Source organism: Dipodomys merriami, unplaced genomic scaffold (genome assembly GCF_024711535.1).
Source record: "Dipodomys merriami isolate MVZ:Mamm:240054 unplaced genomic scaffold, mDipMer1.0.p SCAF_45, whole genome shotgun sequence".
In the NCBI taxonomy this organism is placed as follows: domain Eukaryota; kingdom Metazoa; phylum Chordata; class Mammalia; order Rodentia; family Heteromyidae; genus Dipodomys; species Dipodomys merriami.
Window position 1 is genome coordinate 3,279,203 of NW_027206013.1, and position 17,319 is coordinate 3,296,521.

Sequence of the window (17,319 nt, forward strand, 5' to 3'; positions counted from 1 at the left end):
GAGGTTACCCACAAGGCAAGCTCTGCCCACCTTTTGCTGCTAGTAGAGGCTCTGTTTCTAGCCAGTCCTGGCCAAGCAGGGCCTGGAAGAGCCCAGGCTTCCCATTCACCACCTGGGCTTCAGCCCTCCTCAGAAGTCACCTTGACCTTGAGTCAGCCTTAGGCCCTGAGGATCACTCTCTTTGCTGTCTCTCTCCTGCTATTTGGCAACAGTAGATAACTAGGAAACAGGCCAAAATAACTTGAAGTGAAAATGTCCGTTGGAAAGCCAGGCTTCATTCAGAGCTTCCATTGTGGCTATCATAGCTGGCTTTAGGTGAGGCAGAGGGTACTGTCCGTTTGGGTTTGAAGCCATACCAGCAAGAGAACAGACCCCAGACTAGGGGTCACCTGCAGCACAAGATGTTAGAGGCTTAAGTCCTGTTCTCACATTTTTGTGTTGGAATCTTAACTGCCATTTCTCCAATGTGACTACATTTGGGGATTTTAATTGATGAAAAAATGAGGCCAGACCAGTGAGCTTTTATCAGTATGATGGGTTTCCTTATGAGAAGAGATTAGGATACAGACACACATACAAAGGGAGACTAGTGTGAAGAGAGATAGAAGGCACCTAGGACAAAGGTCTCAGAAAAACCAACCTTGCTGGCATTTCAATCTCGGACTTCCAGTCACCCCCTTCCCCCCAGCCCCAACTGCAAGTCAAGGAATTATCAGTATCAACGTCATCTAGCCTATGATGGTCTCTTCTAGTCTCTATGAAACTAATGTTGTAGGGGGCTGTCAACGTGATGCCCTAGAGGACTTCCCTGCCCTCATGTCCTCACCACCCCAGGAAGCTTGCCTACCAGCTTACAGGACACTAGTGTGTCCTTGGCAGAGGAGGTTAACAGCAGTCTGTTGGCATTCTCGCTCAGTACATGGATGGGTATTACTGCCAAGACCTGCCTTGTGAGTTTGGCTATTCCAAATAGCTTTGGCATTCAGACCAAGGTGGCCTTGCTCTGAGAGGAAGAACCACCCCCTGGTGACCATTCAGGAATGAGAACAATGTGACTTTTTTTTTTTTTTGTCAGTTGTAGGGCTTGAACTCAGGACCTGGGCACTGTCCCTGAGCTCTTTTGCTCAAGGCTAACACTCTACCATTTGAGCCATAGCACCACTTTTGGTTTTCTGAGTGGTTTATTGTAGACTGGAGATAAGAGTCTCATGGACTTTCCTGCCTGGGCTGGCTTTGAACTGTGATCCTCAGATCTCAGCCTCTTGAGTAGCTAGGATTACAGGCGTAAGCCACCAGAGCTCAGCTCACTTCCAGCTTTTTCGATTTATGGGGTACTAAGGAATTGAATCCAGTGCTTCATGCATTCTAGGCAAGCACTCTACCACTAAACCACATTCCCAGCCCCTGGCAAGAATAATTTAAAGTAATTATTGGTATAGCTTTTGGTGAAGTTGGTGTAGGATGTCTGTCCCTGCTGGCTCAATTGTGTTCAAGGTTTTTTTTTAAGACCCAATGCCATTATTTAAAATACTTAGTATTCCTGAAAGTGCATATATCACAGCAGTCTTTAAGTCCACAGAAGAAGAAATAGAATAGGTTAGGCATGGTGGCTCACACCTGTAATCCCAGCTAAGCAGGAAGCAGCAGTAGAAGGATTTGGTGTTATGGCTGGTCCTAGTATAAATAAATAAATCAAGCAAGCAAGCAATTATGGCTGGCCCTGGCATAAATAAAGCAAGCAAACAAGGAAAAATGGCCAGGGATGTGAATGGAATAATAGAACACTTACCTTGCAAGGCCCTGAGTTCAAACCCAAATGCTGCCAATAATTAATAGAATAGGACTAAATCCAGCACAGATGGCTAAATATACTTTTCTAAAGCATGGTTTAGAACTGCATGTGATTCCTAGAGGTTGTGTTGGAAATTGTTAATATTAGCTTCGTGGAACACACAGTTACCTTTCCAAATAAACTTTGGGATTTGGGGTGTTTGTAAAATTGAAATCAAGGAATTTGAGTGAATGAAAGGCAACGCTGCCCTTTCTCATTTATACTCGTTCTATGAAGAGGAAGTGTTCATCCATGGAGGTACTGTCACCCTTAGCACATGGACTTGTTAATTGCTCTTATCTTCCAGCACAGGGATTTTGTTGTGGCCAATAAATGATCAACTATGTGTGTGTATTTTGTTTTTGTTTTGCTTAGCCTTAAGCCCTCACTTGGCTTTTCTGCTGAAGAAAAAAAAAAGCCACTTGAGCTATGACTCTACTTACAGCTTTTGGTAGTTAATCAGAGGTAAGAGTCTAATAGACTGGTCTCTCCTGGGCTGGCTTTGAACCATGATCCTCTGGTCTAAGCCTCCTGAGTAGCTTGGATTACAGATGTGAATCCCCAATGATAGACCCTGTGTATGCTTGTTTAGCTGAAGGATGAGTATGATAATTCTGAGAATATTTGGAGAGTTAAAATTGACTGAATTTTACCTATGTCTTTGAAATAAAGACACAAAATATAGATCCTGAGGTTATTTTTGCATTGGTTATTTTGATCTCTGTTTGCATTGGCTGTTTTTGAGGTGGTATCTTACTCTATACCCAAGTGTCTCCTATTTATGTTTCCCTGTATCACTTGGGATGACAGACACATGCCTCCGTGCCCAGCCATTGGTTTCGATGATGGAATCTCATATTTATGTCCATGCTGGCTTTGAATAGCGATCCCCTGAACTTCACCTTCCAAGTAGCTGAGATCACAGGCACACAGCAACATTATCCAGTATATCAAAACTTTTTTTTACCCTCCCTTGTTGGCTACAATCTGGAGTAGCTGCTGGACAAGCAGTTGCTTCCTATGGCCACTGTGAGTTCTCACAGAGTCTGATGGCTGGGTCATCAGCAATCAGAGCATAGAGTACATGCTACCTGTTGCCAAACCACCCCACATGGTGTACTACTCACCCTTAGATGGTACACACAGCAGTCAGTGCCTGGTTGTGATGGTTAGTCAGTGTCTTCACATAGTAGGACAAAACAAGCAGTGGATGATTTGCCATCCTCAGAGTGCCACTCCAAGTCATGTCCCTGAGCACTGGGCACAGATGAACTTTCATCTGCACTGCAGCGCCCCCATGTGTTGGCTAGGAGAAGTACTTCCACTTCTCACCAAGAGCTCCATGTAGGTACTGAGCCTGCTCAGCTCTGAATTACATCTTCAATGAAAACACCAGCAAACCATTGGCAGTTCAACCAAACAGCAACTCCTAAGACAAAAATAATCCATCAACTAATGTTCCTGATATTAGGCAAACACATTTATTTAAAAATAGGTAGTTAAATATCTTAGAATAGAAGGTGCTGCTTAATCATCTTTTCTTTCATTTTCTTTTCTTTCTTTCTCTTTTTTTCCTTTGCTGGGGCATTGTATAATCAGCTCATGAAGCCAATAGCCCCTGACAGCCCCAACCTGGATTTGGGCAGCGGAGCTCAATGGCTTCCTTGGGAACACTGGGATTGGTAAACGGGGCCTCATAGCCTCTTCCCCCACTTACTCTTAGGTCAGGGAGCTGAGAAGGAGCTTCAGTATTCAAGAAAGAACATTTAATATCAGATGCTGATGGCTCACACCTGTAATACTAGCTATTTAGGAGGCTGAGATCTGAGAATCAAATTTTGAAGCCATTCTGTATGCAAATGTCTGACTGTTATCTCCAGTTACCTAACAAAAGCTGGAAGTGGAACTGTGGCTCAAATGGTAGAGTGCCAGCCTTGTGCAAAAAAGCTAAGGGACAGACTGCCCCAATACTGGCGCCAAATAAAAAAATAGCCTGGGCTGGGAAGGTGGCTCAGTGGTAGAGTGCTTGCCTTGCATGCATGAGGCCCTGGGTTCGATTCCTCAGCACCACATAAGCAAAAAGAAAAAAGCTGGAAGTGGTGCTGTGGCTCAAATGGTAGAGCGCTAGCCTTGAGCTGAAGAGCTGAGAGACAGCGCCCAGGCCCAGAGTTCAGGCCCCACGACCGGACCCCCCCCCCCCAAAAAAAAAAAATAGCCTGCACCAGTGACTCATGCTATAATCCTAGCTACCCAGGAGGCTGCGATCTGAGGATCATAATTCAAAGCTAGCCCAAGCAAGTGAAAATTCTTCTCTCCAATTAACTACCGAGAGAAGTGGAGCTGTGGCTCAAGTGGTAGAGTACTAGCTTTGAACACAAAAGCTCAGGGACAGTGTCTAGGCCCTAAGTTCAAGCCCTAGGACCAGCATAAAAAAAAAAAAAAAGAACTCTTGAACCAGGACCACGTGAGTGTTGATTCTCACCCCTGGGGTAGGTATTCAGCACTTTCAGCCCCTATGGGGTTGTTACTGCATCTCATTTCTCTTCCTATTTGGGTATTAGGTCTCCCTCCTGACTACCACACAGGCCCTGGCTGAAGCATAGAGTGACCAGTGCAGGCCCAGATGCAGATGTGCTACCTATTGGAATGGTACCAGCAAAATGGGGATTGGATTTGAGGAAGGCAGCCCTGCTACTGCTGTCCCTGCTGAAGAGATGGGGGCACTTCTGTCAGAAGTGACAACAGCAGTAGTGGAAGATGAAAGTTAGGGTTTGGGTTGGGACTTACCAGCTGGAGGTACAGAGAACTATTTCATGAGTAGCTTAGGCTTGTTTCACTAACCTTGGTGACATCCCAGGCAGCTCCATGCTAGAGTCCTAGAACTAGCTGTGTGCACTGGTCAAAGAACAACTATAGTAGGAAGTTGGGAAGGACAAATAAATAAGACAATGATGCTTCTACCCAAGACCCAAGAGAGCTTGAGCCAGTCCCCAGTCTCATATCTACCTCCTACAAAACAAAACAGGATGGGGAAGGTGTGGTGGTTCCACCCTATAATCCTAGGTACTTGGGAGGTAAGAATCAGGTTCTTGAAACTATTTCTATCACGGTCTGCAGTGGTACATGCCTGTTATCACAGTGACAAGGGGGAGCATAAATAGGATCGAAGTCTAGGCTGTTCTGGACATAAAGTGAGTCTCTATCTCAAAAATAGCCAACATAGCTGGGCACCGGTGGCTTACACCTGTAATCCTAGTTACTCAGGAGGCTGAGATCTGAGGATCGTGGTTCAAAGGCAGCCTGGGCAGGAAAGTCTGTGAGACTCTTATCTCCCATAAACCACCAGGAAAAAACAAAACAAAACTGGAAGTGGTGCTGTGGCTGAAGTGATAGAGTACTCACCTTGAACTGAAGAACTGAGGGATAGCACCCCAGCCCAGAGTTCAAGCCCCACAAACAAAAACCAACCAACCAAACTGACAAACCGAAAAACCACATACAGCCAGGTGCCAGTGGCTCACACCTGTAATCCTAGCTATTCAGGAGACTGAGATCTGAGGATAATGGTTTTAAGCTAGCCCAGTTAAAAAAAGTCTGTGAGACTCATCTCCAATAAACTTAGCAAAAAGCCAAAAGTGGCACTGTGGTTCAGGTGGTGGAGTGCTAGCCTTGAGCAAAAGGAGCTCAGGGACAGTGCCCAGGCCCAGAGTTCAAGCCTCAGGACAGGCAAAGAAATAAAAATAAAAACACAAAAATGGGCTGATGGAGTGGGTTAGGTGGTAGAGCACCTGCCTAGCAAGCACCAGGCTCTGAGTTCAATCCCTAGTAACACAAAAAAAGAAAAAAAGAAAAGAAAAAAGGTGGAACAGCTCTCTGAGACCCCATGTACTGTTACCCTTCAGCTCTTTTTGGTGTCGTGCTCCATTTCTAAGAAGCCCACCATCTTGCTTTGTTTTGTTTTGTTTTTTCTTTTTTGGCCTGGACACTGTCTCTGAGTTGTTTTTTTTTTTTTTTTTTTTTTTTTTACTCATAGCTAGTGTTCTATCACTTTGAGCCACAGCTCCACTTCTGGTTTTTAGGTGGCTAATTGGAGATAAGAATGTCTGGGCTGGCTTTGAGCCTTGATCCTCAGACCTGAGCCTCCTGCATAGCTAGGATTACAGGCAGGAGCCACCAGCACCTAGTGCTTGGGTCCTCTTAGGAGATATGGCAGATGGACAGGAGGAGGGACTGCTTGGGCTTCCAGGGTGTGGCACCTCACCCACCCAGCCTGTCATTAACTTAGTCCTATCTGGGTAGGTGGGGCCTGAGTGCAGCCTGGCTCCTATAGACTCATTTCGTAGTGCTAAGCCATAGAGACCTGCCTCTGTACAAAAGCCAGGTGGGCAGGTGCTCTGAAATGGTTTCCTTGGTGGTCCCTGTTCTCTTTGGAATGTGTCCATGTTGCCCCTGCTGTAAATTTTACATGATTGACAGGAGAGAATTCTATGGAGGTATCACCCATAGCACATGGGAGTTGAATCCCGAGAACATGGTTTTTCGATTGGGTTTTGTTTTTTTCTTTTTTTCATCCAAGACAGCTTGTCATGCTTGCTTCTTTCTCCCAGGTTCATCCTGGCTGCCAACAGGGATGAATTCTACCACAGACCAGCCAAGTTGGCAGACTTCTGGGGGAGCAACAATGAGGTCCTCAGTGGTAAGTCTGCCCCTTAGCGCCATCCCACTTGGACCCTACTTGGGCAGTACTAAATATGGCCTGCTTTCTGGTAAATGCTCTAGCACTTGAGTGTTCTTGGAGCTGTCCACCCAGTCCTGTTCCTATGGCTTCCCTTGCCATGCTGGGGTCACTTTACAAGATCCTAAACAGGGGTGCATATACATGTGTGTTTTCATATCTGCATTCATGCTTCTACTTAGACACCCCTTTACTCCATGGATTGTGGGCTACATTTGAGGTGCAAAGACTTGTATGAGGTATATTGTATATTCCTAGAAATGTTGTCATTCATTAAACCTAGTTCTGGATGGAGATGAGTTAGTAAGAGATGGATTGATCTGTTTAGGTCTTCTGTTTAAGATTCATTAGGTGTGAGGCCAAGCATGGTGTCTCACAATTTCAAGTAGTCAATAGAGATCAGGAGGATTGAGGTTTGAGACTAGCCTGGACAAAAAGTTCATGAGACCCTATCTTAATAAGCTTGTCATGGTAGAATGTGCTTGTCATCCCAGCTACTCAGGAGACTACAAGTAGAATTGAGATCCAGGTAAAAACTAGAGAGTTTACTTGAAAAATAAAGCAACAGGGATGGGAAGTATGGCTTAAGTGGTAAAGCACCTGCCTAGTAAATGCTTCCTATTCAGAAGGAAAAGGAGAAGAAGAGGAGGAAGAGATCAGTGGCAAGAGTTGTGTGCCCAATCTAGGGCTAATTATTGTCTATTTCTGAGGTGTTTGTGATCTTCAATACGTACCCAGTGCCCCAGGAATTACAAGTTTCAATTTCCTTACACTCACGTGCTGATCAGATCCCTGGGTAAAGCTCTCTCCTCTCTGGTCTTGAGTCTTATGAGTGCTGGCTTCTTCAGTTTCTCTTGAACTCTCAGCCTCAGCATCCCTCAGGGTGCCTGTCAGCTTCTGCCTGGGTCTCCCATTTTCCCTTGCTGCATCCTAAGGATTCGAACTGTGGAGCTTACCTTAATGCTTGCTTGCTTGCTTTGCTTGCTTGCTTGCTTGTTCCCTCCCACCCTCCCTCCCTCCCTCCCTCCCTCCCTCCCTCCCTCCCTTTCTTTCTTTCTTTCTTTCCCTCCCTTCCTTCCTTGCTTCCTTGCTTGCTTGCTTGCTTCCTTCCTTCCTTCTTTCCTTCCATCTGTCCGTCTGTCCTGGGGCTTGAACTCTGGGCCTGAGCACTGTCACAGAGGTTCTTTTCCTCCAGGCTAGAGCTCTACCACTTGAGTCATAGTGCCACTTCCGGCTTTTTCTGTTTTATGTGGTACTAAGGAATCAAACCTAGGGCTTAATGCATGCTAGGCAAGCACTCTATCACTGAGCCACATTCCCAGCCCTCACCTTAATACTTGTTTCTTAGATCTTGGATCTTAAACTCTGTTTTCTTACAGTTTTGTTTCTTTTCTTTTTTTCTTTTTTTTGGTCAGTTATGGATCTTGTACTCAGGGCCTGCGTGGTGTCCTTAAGCTTTTGTGCTCAAAGCTAGCACTCTACCACTTTGAGCCACAGCTCTACTTCTGGTTTTTAGGTGGTTATTTAGAGATAAGAGTCACATTGGGCTGGGAAGGTGGCTCAGTGGTAGAGTACTTGCCTGGCATGCATGAGGCCCTGGGTTTGATTCCTCAGCACCACATAAGCAGAAAAAAAAAAGCCAGAAGTGGCACTGTGGCTCAAGTGGTAGGGCACTAGCCTTGAGCTGAAGGCCCAGAGTTCAGGCCCCCCCCCCTAAAAAAAAAGAGTCACATGGCTTTTCCTTCCCCAAGCTGGCTTTGAGTCGTAATCCTCCAATCTCATCCTCTTGAGTAGCTAAGATTACAGGCATGAGCTACCTGCGCCCAGCTTCCCCTAGTTTATCTTGGTGGTTTTATACAAGAGGGAAAGTCTAGATATTGTTACTTGACTAGATAGTAAAGGCTCATCATTCATTTTTGAAGTTATTGATTCATAGGATTTGTTTATGCATTCCAGATGAGTTATTTATTGGATAAATTAACTGCCTACACATTTCCTTATTGATATCTTTTGGTGAGCAGAATATTTTTAATTGAACCAATTGCAGTTTTTCTACTTTTATCGTTTATTCTTTCTGTGTCTTACTCAAAAAGCCTTTACCTCTGCTAAGGTAATAACTATTTTTCTCTGTTGAAGCATTTTGATTTGGGGGAGTGTCTTACGATTTCACTCAAATTAATTTTTTTTTTTCCTGTTGTGGGCCCTGAACTCTGGGCCTGGGCTCTGTCCTTAGCTCTTCAGCTCAAGGCTAGCACTCTACCACTTGAGCCACAGTGCCACTTCTGGCTTTTTCTGCTTGTGTGGTGCTGAGGAATTGAACCCAGGGCCTCAGGCATGCTAGGCAAGCACTCTACCATTTAGCCACAGTCCCAGCTCTGAGCTTTTTTTTTTTTTTTTCTTGCTCAAGGCTAGCATTCTACCATTTTGAGCCACAGCTCCACTTCCAGTTTTCTGGTGGTTATTTGGAAATACGAGTCTCCTTGGACTGTCTTTGAACCGAGATTGTTGAATCTCAACTTCCCAAGTAGCTAGGATGACAGGCATGAGCCAACAGCGACCAGTGAGAACCTGTCTAAAACAAAGAAACAAATTACCCGTTTTAGTCAGAAGTAGCTGGGTGGAGTTCCTAAGAGAGGCTATGGCTATCTCCCAGCCCCCAACATTCCTAAATGTAAGGTATGTTCTGTAGAAGCCATATGTGGACCACTGGGTTTCATGGCCTCCTGTTGGCATTGGATAGGCATGGTTGGTGCTTGTGTTGTCTTGTGAGGTGGGAATATCCCCTGCATGCCTTGTTGTACCCCAGGGACTGCCTTGCATTGAGGAATTGGAGCCCCTGTCTCTGCTAAGCAAGCTGTATATCCTTGTGTCCTATGGAGAACACCATTCTCCCAGGGGATGGGGTGGGGATGGGAATCACAGAAGTATAGAACCCATCATATGGTGGTAACTCTGTCTCTTACTACAGGGCTTGACATGGAAGAAGGCAAGGAAGGAGGCACATGGTTAGGTATCAGCATGAGGGGGAAGCTGGGAGCCCTCACCAACTACTTGCAGCCACAGCAGAACCGTGAAGCTCGTGGTAGAGGTATGAGGCGAAGTAGGGGCACAGTAGAGGGGCAGGAACAGTAAGCCTCCAGCCATGGCTTTTGCTGGTACATCCCATCCTTCTTCAACTGCCTCAGGGGCATATGGAGAGACAAAGAACAGTCAGAAGGGAGCTATAAGCTTGGTACTCCCAGAGTGACATTGCTGGGTTATTGTTCCCTGCAGATCCTTTTTTTTTAAATGCCAGTCCTAGGTCTCGAACTTGGCCTTGGTATTGACTCTGAGCCTTTTTACTCAAGGCTAGCACTCTTATCACTTTGAGCCACAGGTTCACTTCAGGCTTTTTAGTGGTTAATTGGAGATAAGAATTTCATACAATTTCCTGCCCTGGTTGGCTGTCAACCTTGATCCTCAAGTCTCAGCTTCCTGAGTCGCTAGGATTACAGGTATGTGGATCCCAGCCCCAGCCTATCCTGAAAGGGACAGCTCTGTAAACACATACTGTCCTACCTTTTTTTTTTTTTTTGGATAGTACTAGAGCTTGAACTCAAAAGTCTATGCTTGCTTGCTAGGTAAACACTCTATTACTTGCACCATGCCCCCATTCCTACCCCTGCTAAAATTTTCTTTTTTTCCTCTTCTGAATTTTTTTCTCATGTTGAATTTCCACATAGAAGTATAATAGAGGGTGTTGGTTTGCTTATTTTTGCCATGCTGGGGATTGAACCCAGGGCCTCAAGCGTTCCAGACAAACAGTACCACTAAACTATACCTTCTACCTGGAAAGAAATAGGTAAACCAAAAAGAAAGATACTCAGGAGGCTGATATCTTAGGATCTTGGCTCAAAGCCACCCCATGCAGACAAATCTGAGAGATTTACCTCCAGTTAAACACCATAAAGCTAGAAATGGAGATATGGCTCAAGTGGTAGAGTACCAGCCTTGAATGAAAAAGCTAAGCAAGAACTTGAGGCCCTCAGTTCAAGCCCCAGTAGCAGAACAAAAAAAAAAAAAAAAGGGAAAAATGAATAAGGGAAGGGGAAAAAGAGAAGGAGAAAGGAAGAATTCTTAATGTTATCCTTCATCATGGTCTATGAAGTGGTCAATGAAGTGTGATTGACTCAGATGTGGGGTCTCCAATGGGACTTCTCTTCTTTCTGTATTGTCTCTAGGAGCCCCACTCCATTCTTCTCATGGAGAGAGGGAGTGGGGGGGGAAGAGAGAGAGAGAGAGAAAGAGAGAGAGAGAGAGAGAGTTTTCTGTTTTTAGCCATTCGTGTGTGTGCCTTGCTCTCAGGTAAACTTGTATCCCACTTTCTGACTGCTGACATGGATAGCTTGTCCTACCTGAAGAAGGTCTCTGCTGAAGGTCACCTATACAATGGATTCAACCTCATAGCAGCTGACTTAAGGTGGGTCTGCCAGGAGGTGGATGGCTGCCCTAGTCAGCACTGCCTTGAGGGCCAGGTCTCCATCTCATTGGCAAGCAGAACTCTACTCATCCAATCACTGATCAGTCAGGTGTCCATTCCCTTCCTGTCCTGGAGTTCTATAAAACAGCCTGGGGAAGCTCTGACCAAAATGTGCTCCCAGGTGACTTTTTTTGTGTGTGTGTATATCGGTCATGGGGCTTGAACTCAGGACCTGGGCACTGTCCTTAAGCTTTTGTGGTCAAGGCTGGTGCTCTACCCTTTGAGCTACAGCTCCACTGACTGTTTTTTGGTGGTTAATTGAAGTCTCATGGAATTTCCTGCCTGGGCTGACTTTGAACCATGATCCTGATCCTCAGATCTCAGTCTCCTGAGTAGCTAGGATTACAGGCATGAGCCAGCAGTACCCAGCTAGATGTGACTTTTTTCTTTTTTTTTGATGGTCCTGGGGCTTGAACTCAGGGCCTGAGTGCTATACCTGAGCCTCTTTGTGTGTAAGGCTAGCACCCTACCATTTGAACCAGAGCACTACATCTGGCTTTTCCTGAGTAGTTTATTGGCAATAAGAGTCTCATGGAGTTTCCTGCCCAGGCTGGCTTCAAATCCTGATACTCAGATTTCAGCCTACTGAATAGCTAGGATTTTAGGTGTGAACAACTAACACCCAGCTCTAGGTGACTCCTATTAACAAGATGTAGCCACAGGAACTGCAGAGGTGTTTTTTGTTGTTGCTTGTTTTGGTTTTGCTAGTTCTGGAGCCTGAACTCAGGGCCTAGGCACTGTCCCTGAGCTTCTTTTTTTTTGGGGGGGGGGGGATCTGGTTGTGGGGCCTGAGCTTCTTTTGCTCAAGGTTGACATTCCATCACTTGAGCCACAGTGCCACTTCCACCTTTTTCTGTTTATATGGTACTGAGAAATCGAAACCAGGGCTTCATGTATGCTAGGCAAACACTCTGCCACTAAGACACATTCCCAGCCCACTGCAGAGGTTTTGTATATTTGTTTGGCCTTTCAGTGAGGTGAGCATCTGCCTTTCCTCCTGTCCTCCTCACTTCTGGCTCCCTGCCCTTCCACTAATACTCAGAAGAGAGTGACTGCTCCTAGCCCATGGTCTTTCTCCCCAATGTACAAGAGAGAAGCAGGCAGTTTGTTCCCTTCAGGTAGCTCAAGTGCATGCATCTATTTTGGACATAAGGGCTGTTCCATGGGCCTCTGGGCCTGCAAACCTTAGGTCCACTGCGCCTTGAGCATCCATTGTGTCTGTCCCACCCATGTACTACATGAAGAGATTTCCTTACTGTGAAAACTGAGTTAGTGATTATGTCCCACAAGAGGAAGACCTAGGGCTAGAGCTGTCAACAACATTGGCTCTCTGGAGGCCAAATCACTACTCTCTAGATTTGGACCACTGTGAACCACCAGTAGTTCCCTGTATGTCTGTCTCAGGCCTAGCTGCAGGGGACTGGACCAGCAGTTGTGATGCTGGTGGGGCTGGGTGCTTAGTAGCCATGTTGGAGTGGCTGGGGGGTTGCATAGGCAAGTATGGACAGGCAGCTTCTGAAGTTTGGCTTCTGGGAGATCTGAGCAGCTCTTCTGACTCCTGGAGCCTGTAAGGGCAGATGCAGACAGTGGCCAGAATATCCCACAAGTCAGGGCAGCTGATGGCAGAGATGAGCAGGAGGGTAGTGGCTGTACCTGTGAAGAAACCAGCTTTGCCATAGGGTCTTTCTCATGCTGCTTCTTCTTAGGCTGGTGAGCTAGGAATATACCTGTGATGCTGGAAAGGATCCAGAGTTCTGGACCCAGCCTTTCAGTCCCCCAGCCAGCAAAAGTGTTCTTGTTTTGTGCTTGCCACCAGCTAGGGCTCAGGAACAGAGCTATGAGATCCGTAGGCAGCACGGGGCATAGGATGCTTGTAGCTCCCATTTGACCTTCTCTCTCTTCCTATCCACAGCACAACGAAAGGAGATGTTGTTTGCTACTATGGAAACCGGGGAGACCCAGAGCCCATTGTCCTGACACCAGGTGAGCCTGCTCTAGAAACCCAACAGGGTCGTGCTGCTAATACGTAGGGTATATACAGAGTACTTTTCAGAGACCAGGCCCCTATTGCATTGTTCTCCTGAGACTACTTTTTAGCCATTGTATGTCTTTGGCGGTTTGTATAGGACTGGGGCCTGGAGCTGCCCACAAGAGAGTTCCACATGCTCCCTCTTCTTCCTATGAGCTTTTCCTACAGAGTGAGACTCGAACCTGCTCCGAACTCACTGACTTAGTCCTACTACCCGACTTTGCAGCCCTGTCTTTGCCTTCCTTTCTTTGTGTCTTTGGGACTGTCATCACCTGGGGCTGGGGCTGTTCCTTGGACTTGCTTCCCAACACACATATACACCACACTCTCATAAATGTGTGTCTCTTGCACACTGGCCCATGTCCATGGGGATTTGCTCCCTCATTCCCTTTGCCCCCAAGAACGATCTGCCTTGGATCTTTTTTCGTTCTTTCTTTCTTTTTTTTGGTTGGACGTGGGGCTTTGAACTCTGGGCCTGGGCGCTGTCCCTGCGCTCTTCAGCTCAAGGCGAGCACTCTACCACTTGAGCCACAGTGCCACTTCCGGTTTTCTAGTGGTTTGTTGGAGATAAGAATCTCACGGACTTTCCTGCCCAGGCTGGCTTTGAACCGTGATCCTCAGATCTCAGCCTCCTGGGTAGCTAGGATTAAAGGCATGAGTCACTGGCTCCCGGCTTTTTTTCCTTCTTTCTACACCTTTGCCCAGGCTGTGCCTTCTGCAGCTGGGCTCTGGTGTCCCTTCTGTCCTCCCCAACTCACTGCCCTGGCCAGTCTTCACTGGTGGTGGCTTGGGAATGTGAACCTCAGACACTGGCTCTGGTCCTTGCCTGAGCTGGCATTGATCGTAGATTTTTATGTCTCAGCCTTCTGAGTAACTAGATGCTCAGCATAATAATGGCTTTATTGAGCTAGGACTTACATGCTGTATAATACACCTATTTAAGGACTTATATGCTGTATAATACACGCATATTCAGTTGGTTTTAGTGTGTGCACAATGTTGTATAGCCATCACCACTTTCTCATTCCAGAACCTTGTCATCATCTGCCAAAGGACTCCAAACCCTAGAGCACATGTTCCCATTTCCCTTTCCTCCTTAGTACCTGGCAACCTGACTCTGTCTCTATGGATTTGCCCATTGTGAACATGTCACGCAAAAGGAATCATACCTTGGTCTTAGGAACTGACTTTTGACCTCTTTCAGTTAGCTTAATGTCTTCAAGATTCATCAATCAATGTTTTCTTTTTATGCCATACCCATCTATTAATGGGTACTTTGTGTGTGTGTGGGTGGGTACGCTAATCCTGGGGCTTGAATTCAGGGCCTGAGTGCTGTCTTTCAGCTTTTTTTGTACAAGCCTGGTCTCATTCTACCATTTGAGCCACAGCTTTTTGGTGGTAATTGGAGTCTCATGGACTTACCTACCCAGACTGCCTTCAAACTGTGATCCTAAGATCTCTGCCTCCCAAGTAACTAGGATTACAGGTGTGACTCACTAAGCCCAGCTGATGTGCACCCTTGACTACTGTGAATAATTCTTTTTTTTTTTTTTTTTGGGTCCGGTTATGGGGCCTGAACTCTGGGCCTGGGCACTGTCCCTCAGCTCTTCAGCTCAAGGCTAGCGCTCTACCACTTGAGCCATAGCACCATTTCCGGCTTTTTTTTTCTTTTTGCTTATGTGGTGCTGAGGAATCGAACCCAGGGCCTCTGGCATGCAAGGCATGCGCTCTACCACTGAGCCACCTTCCCAGCCCTAATTCTTTTTTTTTAAATAAGTTTTTTATTGTGAAAATACTGTACAGAGGGGTTACAATCACATGAGCAAGGTAATATCAAGCATTGTTGCCTCCTTCTTTGTTTTTCCCCTACCATCCCTTCCCTCCCATCTCTACAACTACATTCCTCCCCTCCTCCCTGTAAATAATTCTTTTTTTTTTTTTTCTTTTCTTGGGTCCGGTTGTGGGGCCTGAACTCTGGGCCTGGGCACTGTCCCTCAGCTCTTCAGCTCAAGGCTAGCACTCTACCACTTGAGCCACAGCGCCACTTCTGGCTTTTTTCTTATGTGGTGCTGAGGAATGGAACCCAGGGCCTCGAGCATGCAAGGCAAGTGCTCTACCACTGAGCCACCTTCCCAGCCCTGTAAATAATTCTTGTGTGAAGCTATTACAAGTTTTTTGGGTTTTTTTTTTTTTTTTTTGGTCAGTTGTAGGGCTTGAACTCAGGGCCTAGGTGCTGTCCCTGAGCTTTTTCACTCAAACCTAGTGCTCTACCACTTTGATCCACAGCTCCACTTTCGATTTTCTGGTTGTTAATTGGAGATGAGGGTCTCATAGACTTTCCTACCCAGGCTGGCTTCAAACTGCAATTCTCAAATATCAGCCTTCTGAGTAGCAGCCTGCTTTGTTACAAGTTTTTATGTACTGGTTTTCATATACCTAGGAGTCAAATTGATGGATTTAGTGGATTTTTTTTTCTTGTAAGCAGTACTAGAATTTACCAGACACTTAGGTCACTTCCCTAAAGCCCTTTTTGCTTTAGTGTTTTTTTAGATAGGGCCTCATGCTTTCACCTAAGCAGGCTTCAGACCCTGATCTTCTTGTGCCTCTTGGGTGGGTATAATTACAGGCATGTATTACCGTGCCTGGCTGACTTTTTGAGATAGATAGCATCTTCTTTTTTTGCCCTAGCTGGCCTTGACCCACAATCCTCTCCATTTCCATCTCCCTAATAATTGGAATTACAGGCATTGGCCACTGCACCAGTGCTGGAACTTCCTTGTTTTAAGAACTATAGGTCAGAGTCCTTGCACAGAGACCCTCTATCTACTCCCAGCCAGGGTCTCATTCAATATGCAGAGCTGGGCCATACTCTACTCAGTCAGTGTCAATGCCCACCGAGTTCTATCATGGTAGGTGCCTTTCTGGACACCAGTTACGGTGTGCAGCACTTGACTAAAAAGAGATGCCCATTAAAATTCAAGTTATTCATTCTATATTAAATCTGACCTTCCAGGCTCCAAGGCATCTGTACTTTATGATATACTCCCTGTTTCCAAGTTGAATTCTTTATTCCATGTTATTCAGACAGACCTGTCAGGAATGGATATAAAGAAGGTGCCCATTGCCAGGTACTGGAGGTTCATGCTGTAATCCTAGCTACTCAGGAGGCAGAAATCTGAAGAGCATAGTTTAAAACCAGCCTAAGCAGGAAAGTCTGTTAGACTCTTATCTCCAATAAACAATAAAAAGCCAGAAGTGGAAGTATGGCTTGATTATTTAAAAGCCAAGCAAATCTGGGTGCTGGTGGTTCACATCTGTAATCCTAGATACTCAGGAGGCTGAGAGGTGAGGATCACGGTTCAAAGCCAGCCCAGGCAGGAAAGTCCGTGAGACTCATCTCCAATAAACCACTAGAAAACCAGAAGTGGTGCTGTAGCTCAAGTGGTAGAGCTCTCACCTTGAGCTGAAGAGTGAAAGGATAGCACCCAGGCCCAGAGTTCAAGCCCCATGACTGGGAAAAAAAAAAGCCAAGCAAGAGCATGAGGCTCTGAGTTCAAGGCCCAGTACTGGCATCAAAAAGAAAAACAGTGCCTGAGCATGGAGGGCAGTTTTTGAGTCCTGTTTGTACCCCTGTGACACCTTACTGCATGCCAGTAAATAGGTGGGAGGCCAGATATTTACCCTAAAATCACACAATGGGGCCTCTGCATGGCCAGGCTGACTCCCTCCCTTCAGGGACCTACGGGCTGAGCAATGCACTGCTGGAGACACCCTGGAGGAAGCTATGCTTTGGCAAGCAGCTCTTCATGGATGTGGTGGAGCAGAGCCAGACACTTCCCAAGGATGCCTTTGTTGCCCAGCTCCTGGACGTGCTCAGCAATGAGGAAGCGTAAGTAGCAGGTCCCACTGGGGCAGAGAGGAAGGCAGATTTTATGGCCCTGGCCCATGGAGGTGACCAGGGTTGTCTCCTCAGCTGCAGGGGAGCCTGACTAATATACTTTCCTCTATCTGCCCCCTCCCCACCTGTTCACCTTGGCTAGGCAAGGGAGTTTCTACTGGACCCTTGATGATGACAGACAGGACAAACGGGAGCCTCATTGCTCTCAGAGGTCCCACACAGACTCACATGAAGCCAGGCATGCTGATGGTTCTTCTCTATCATCCTAGCTACTCAGGAGGCTGAGATATAAAAATTGTGGTTCAAA

General features: G+C 46.2%; 1 protein-coding gene across 5 annotated transcripts in view; it reads left to right on the forward strand.

Moving 5' to 3' along the window:
- Positions 1-17,319, forward strand: part of Tango2 (transport and golgi organization 2 homolog) — a 45,570-nt gene that overhangs the window by 24,861 nt on the left and 3,390 nt on the right. For 4 of the 5 annotated variants that reach the window (XM_069994366.1, XM_069994367.1, XM_069994368.1 and 1 more), the window contains exons 3-7: positions 6,439-6,527; positions 9,535-9,654; positions 10,911-11,025; positions 12,998-13,068; positions 16,850-17,003. In XM_069994366.1, the coding sequence (XP_069850467.1) occupies positions 6,439-6,527; positions 9,535-9,654; positions 10,911-11,025; positions 12,998-13,068; positions 16,850-17,003 (549 nt within the window). Of the gene's footprint in view, positions 1-6,438; positions 6,528-9,534; positions 9,655-10,910; positions 11,026-12,997; positions 13,069-16,830; positions 17,004-17,319 lie in introns of those variants that run through there. The other variant, XM_069994369.1, reaches the window with a different exon arrangement.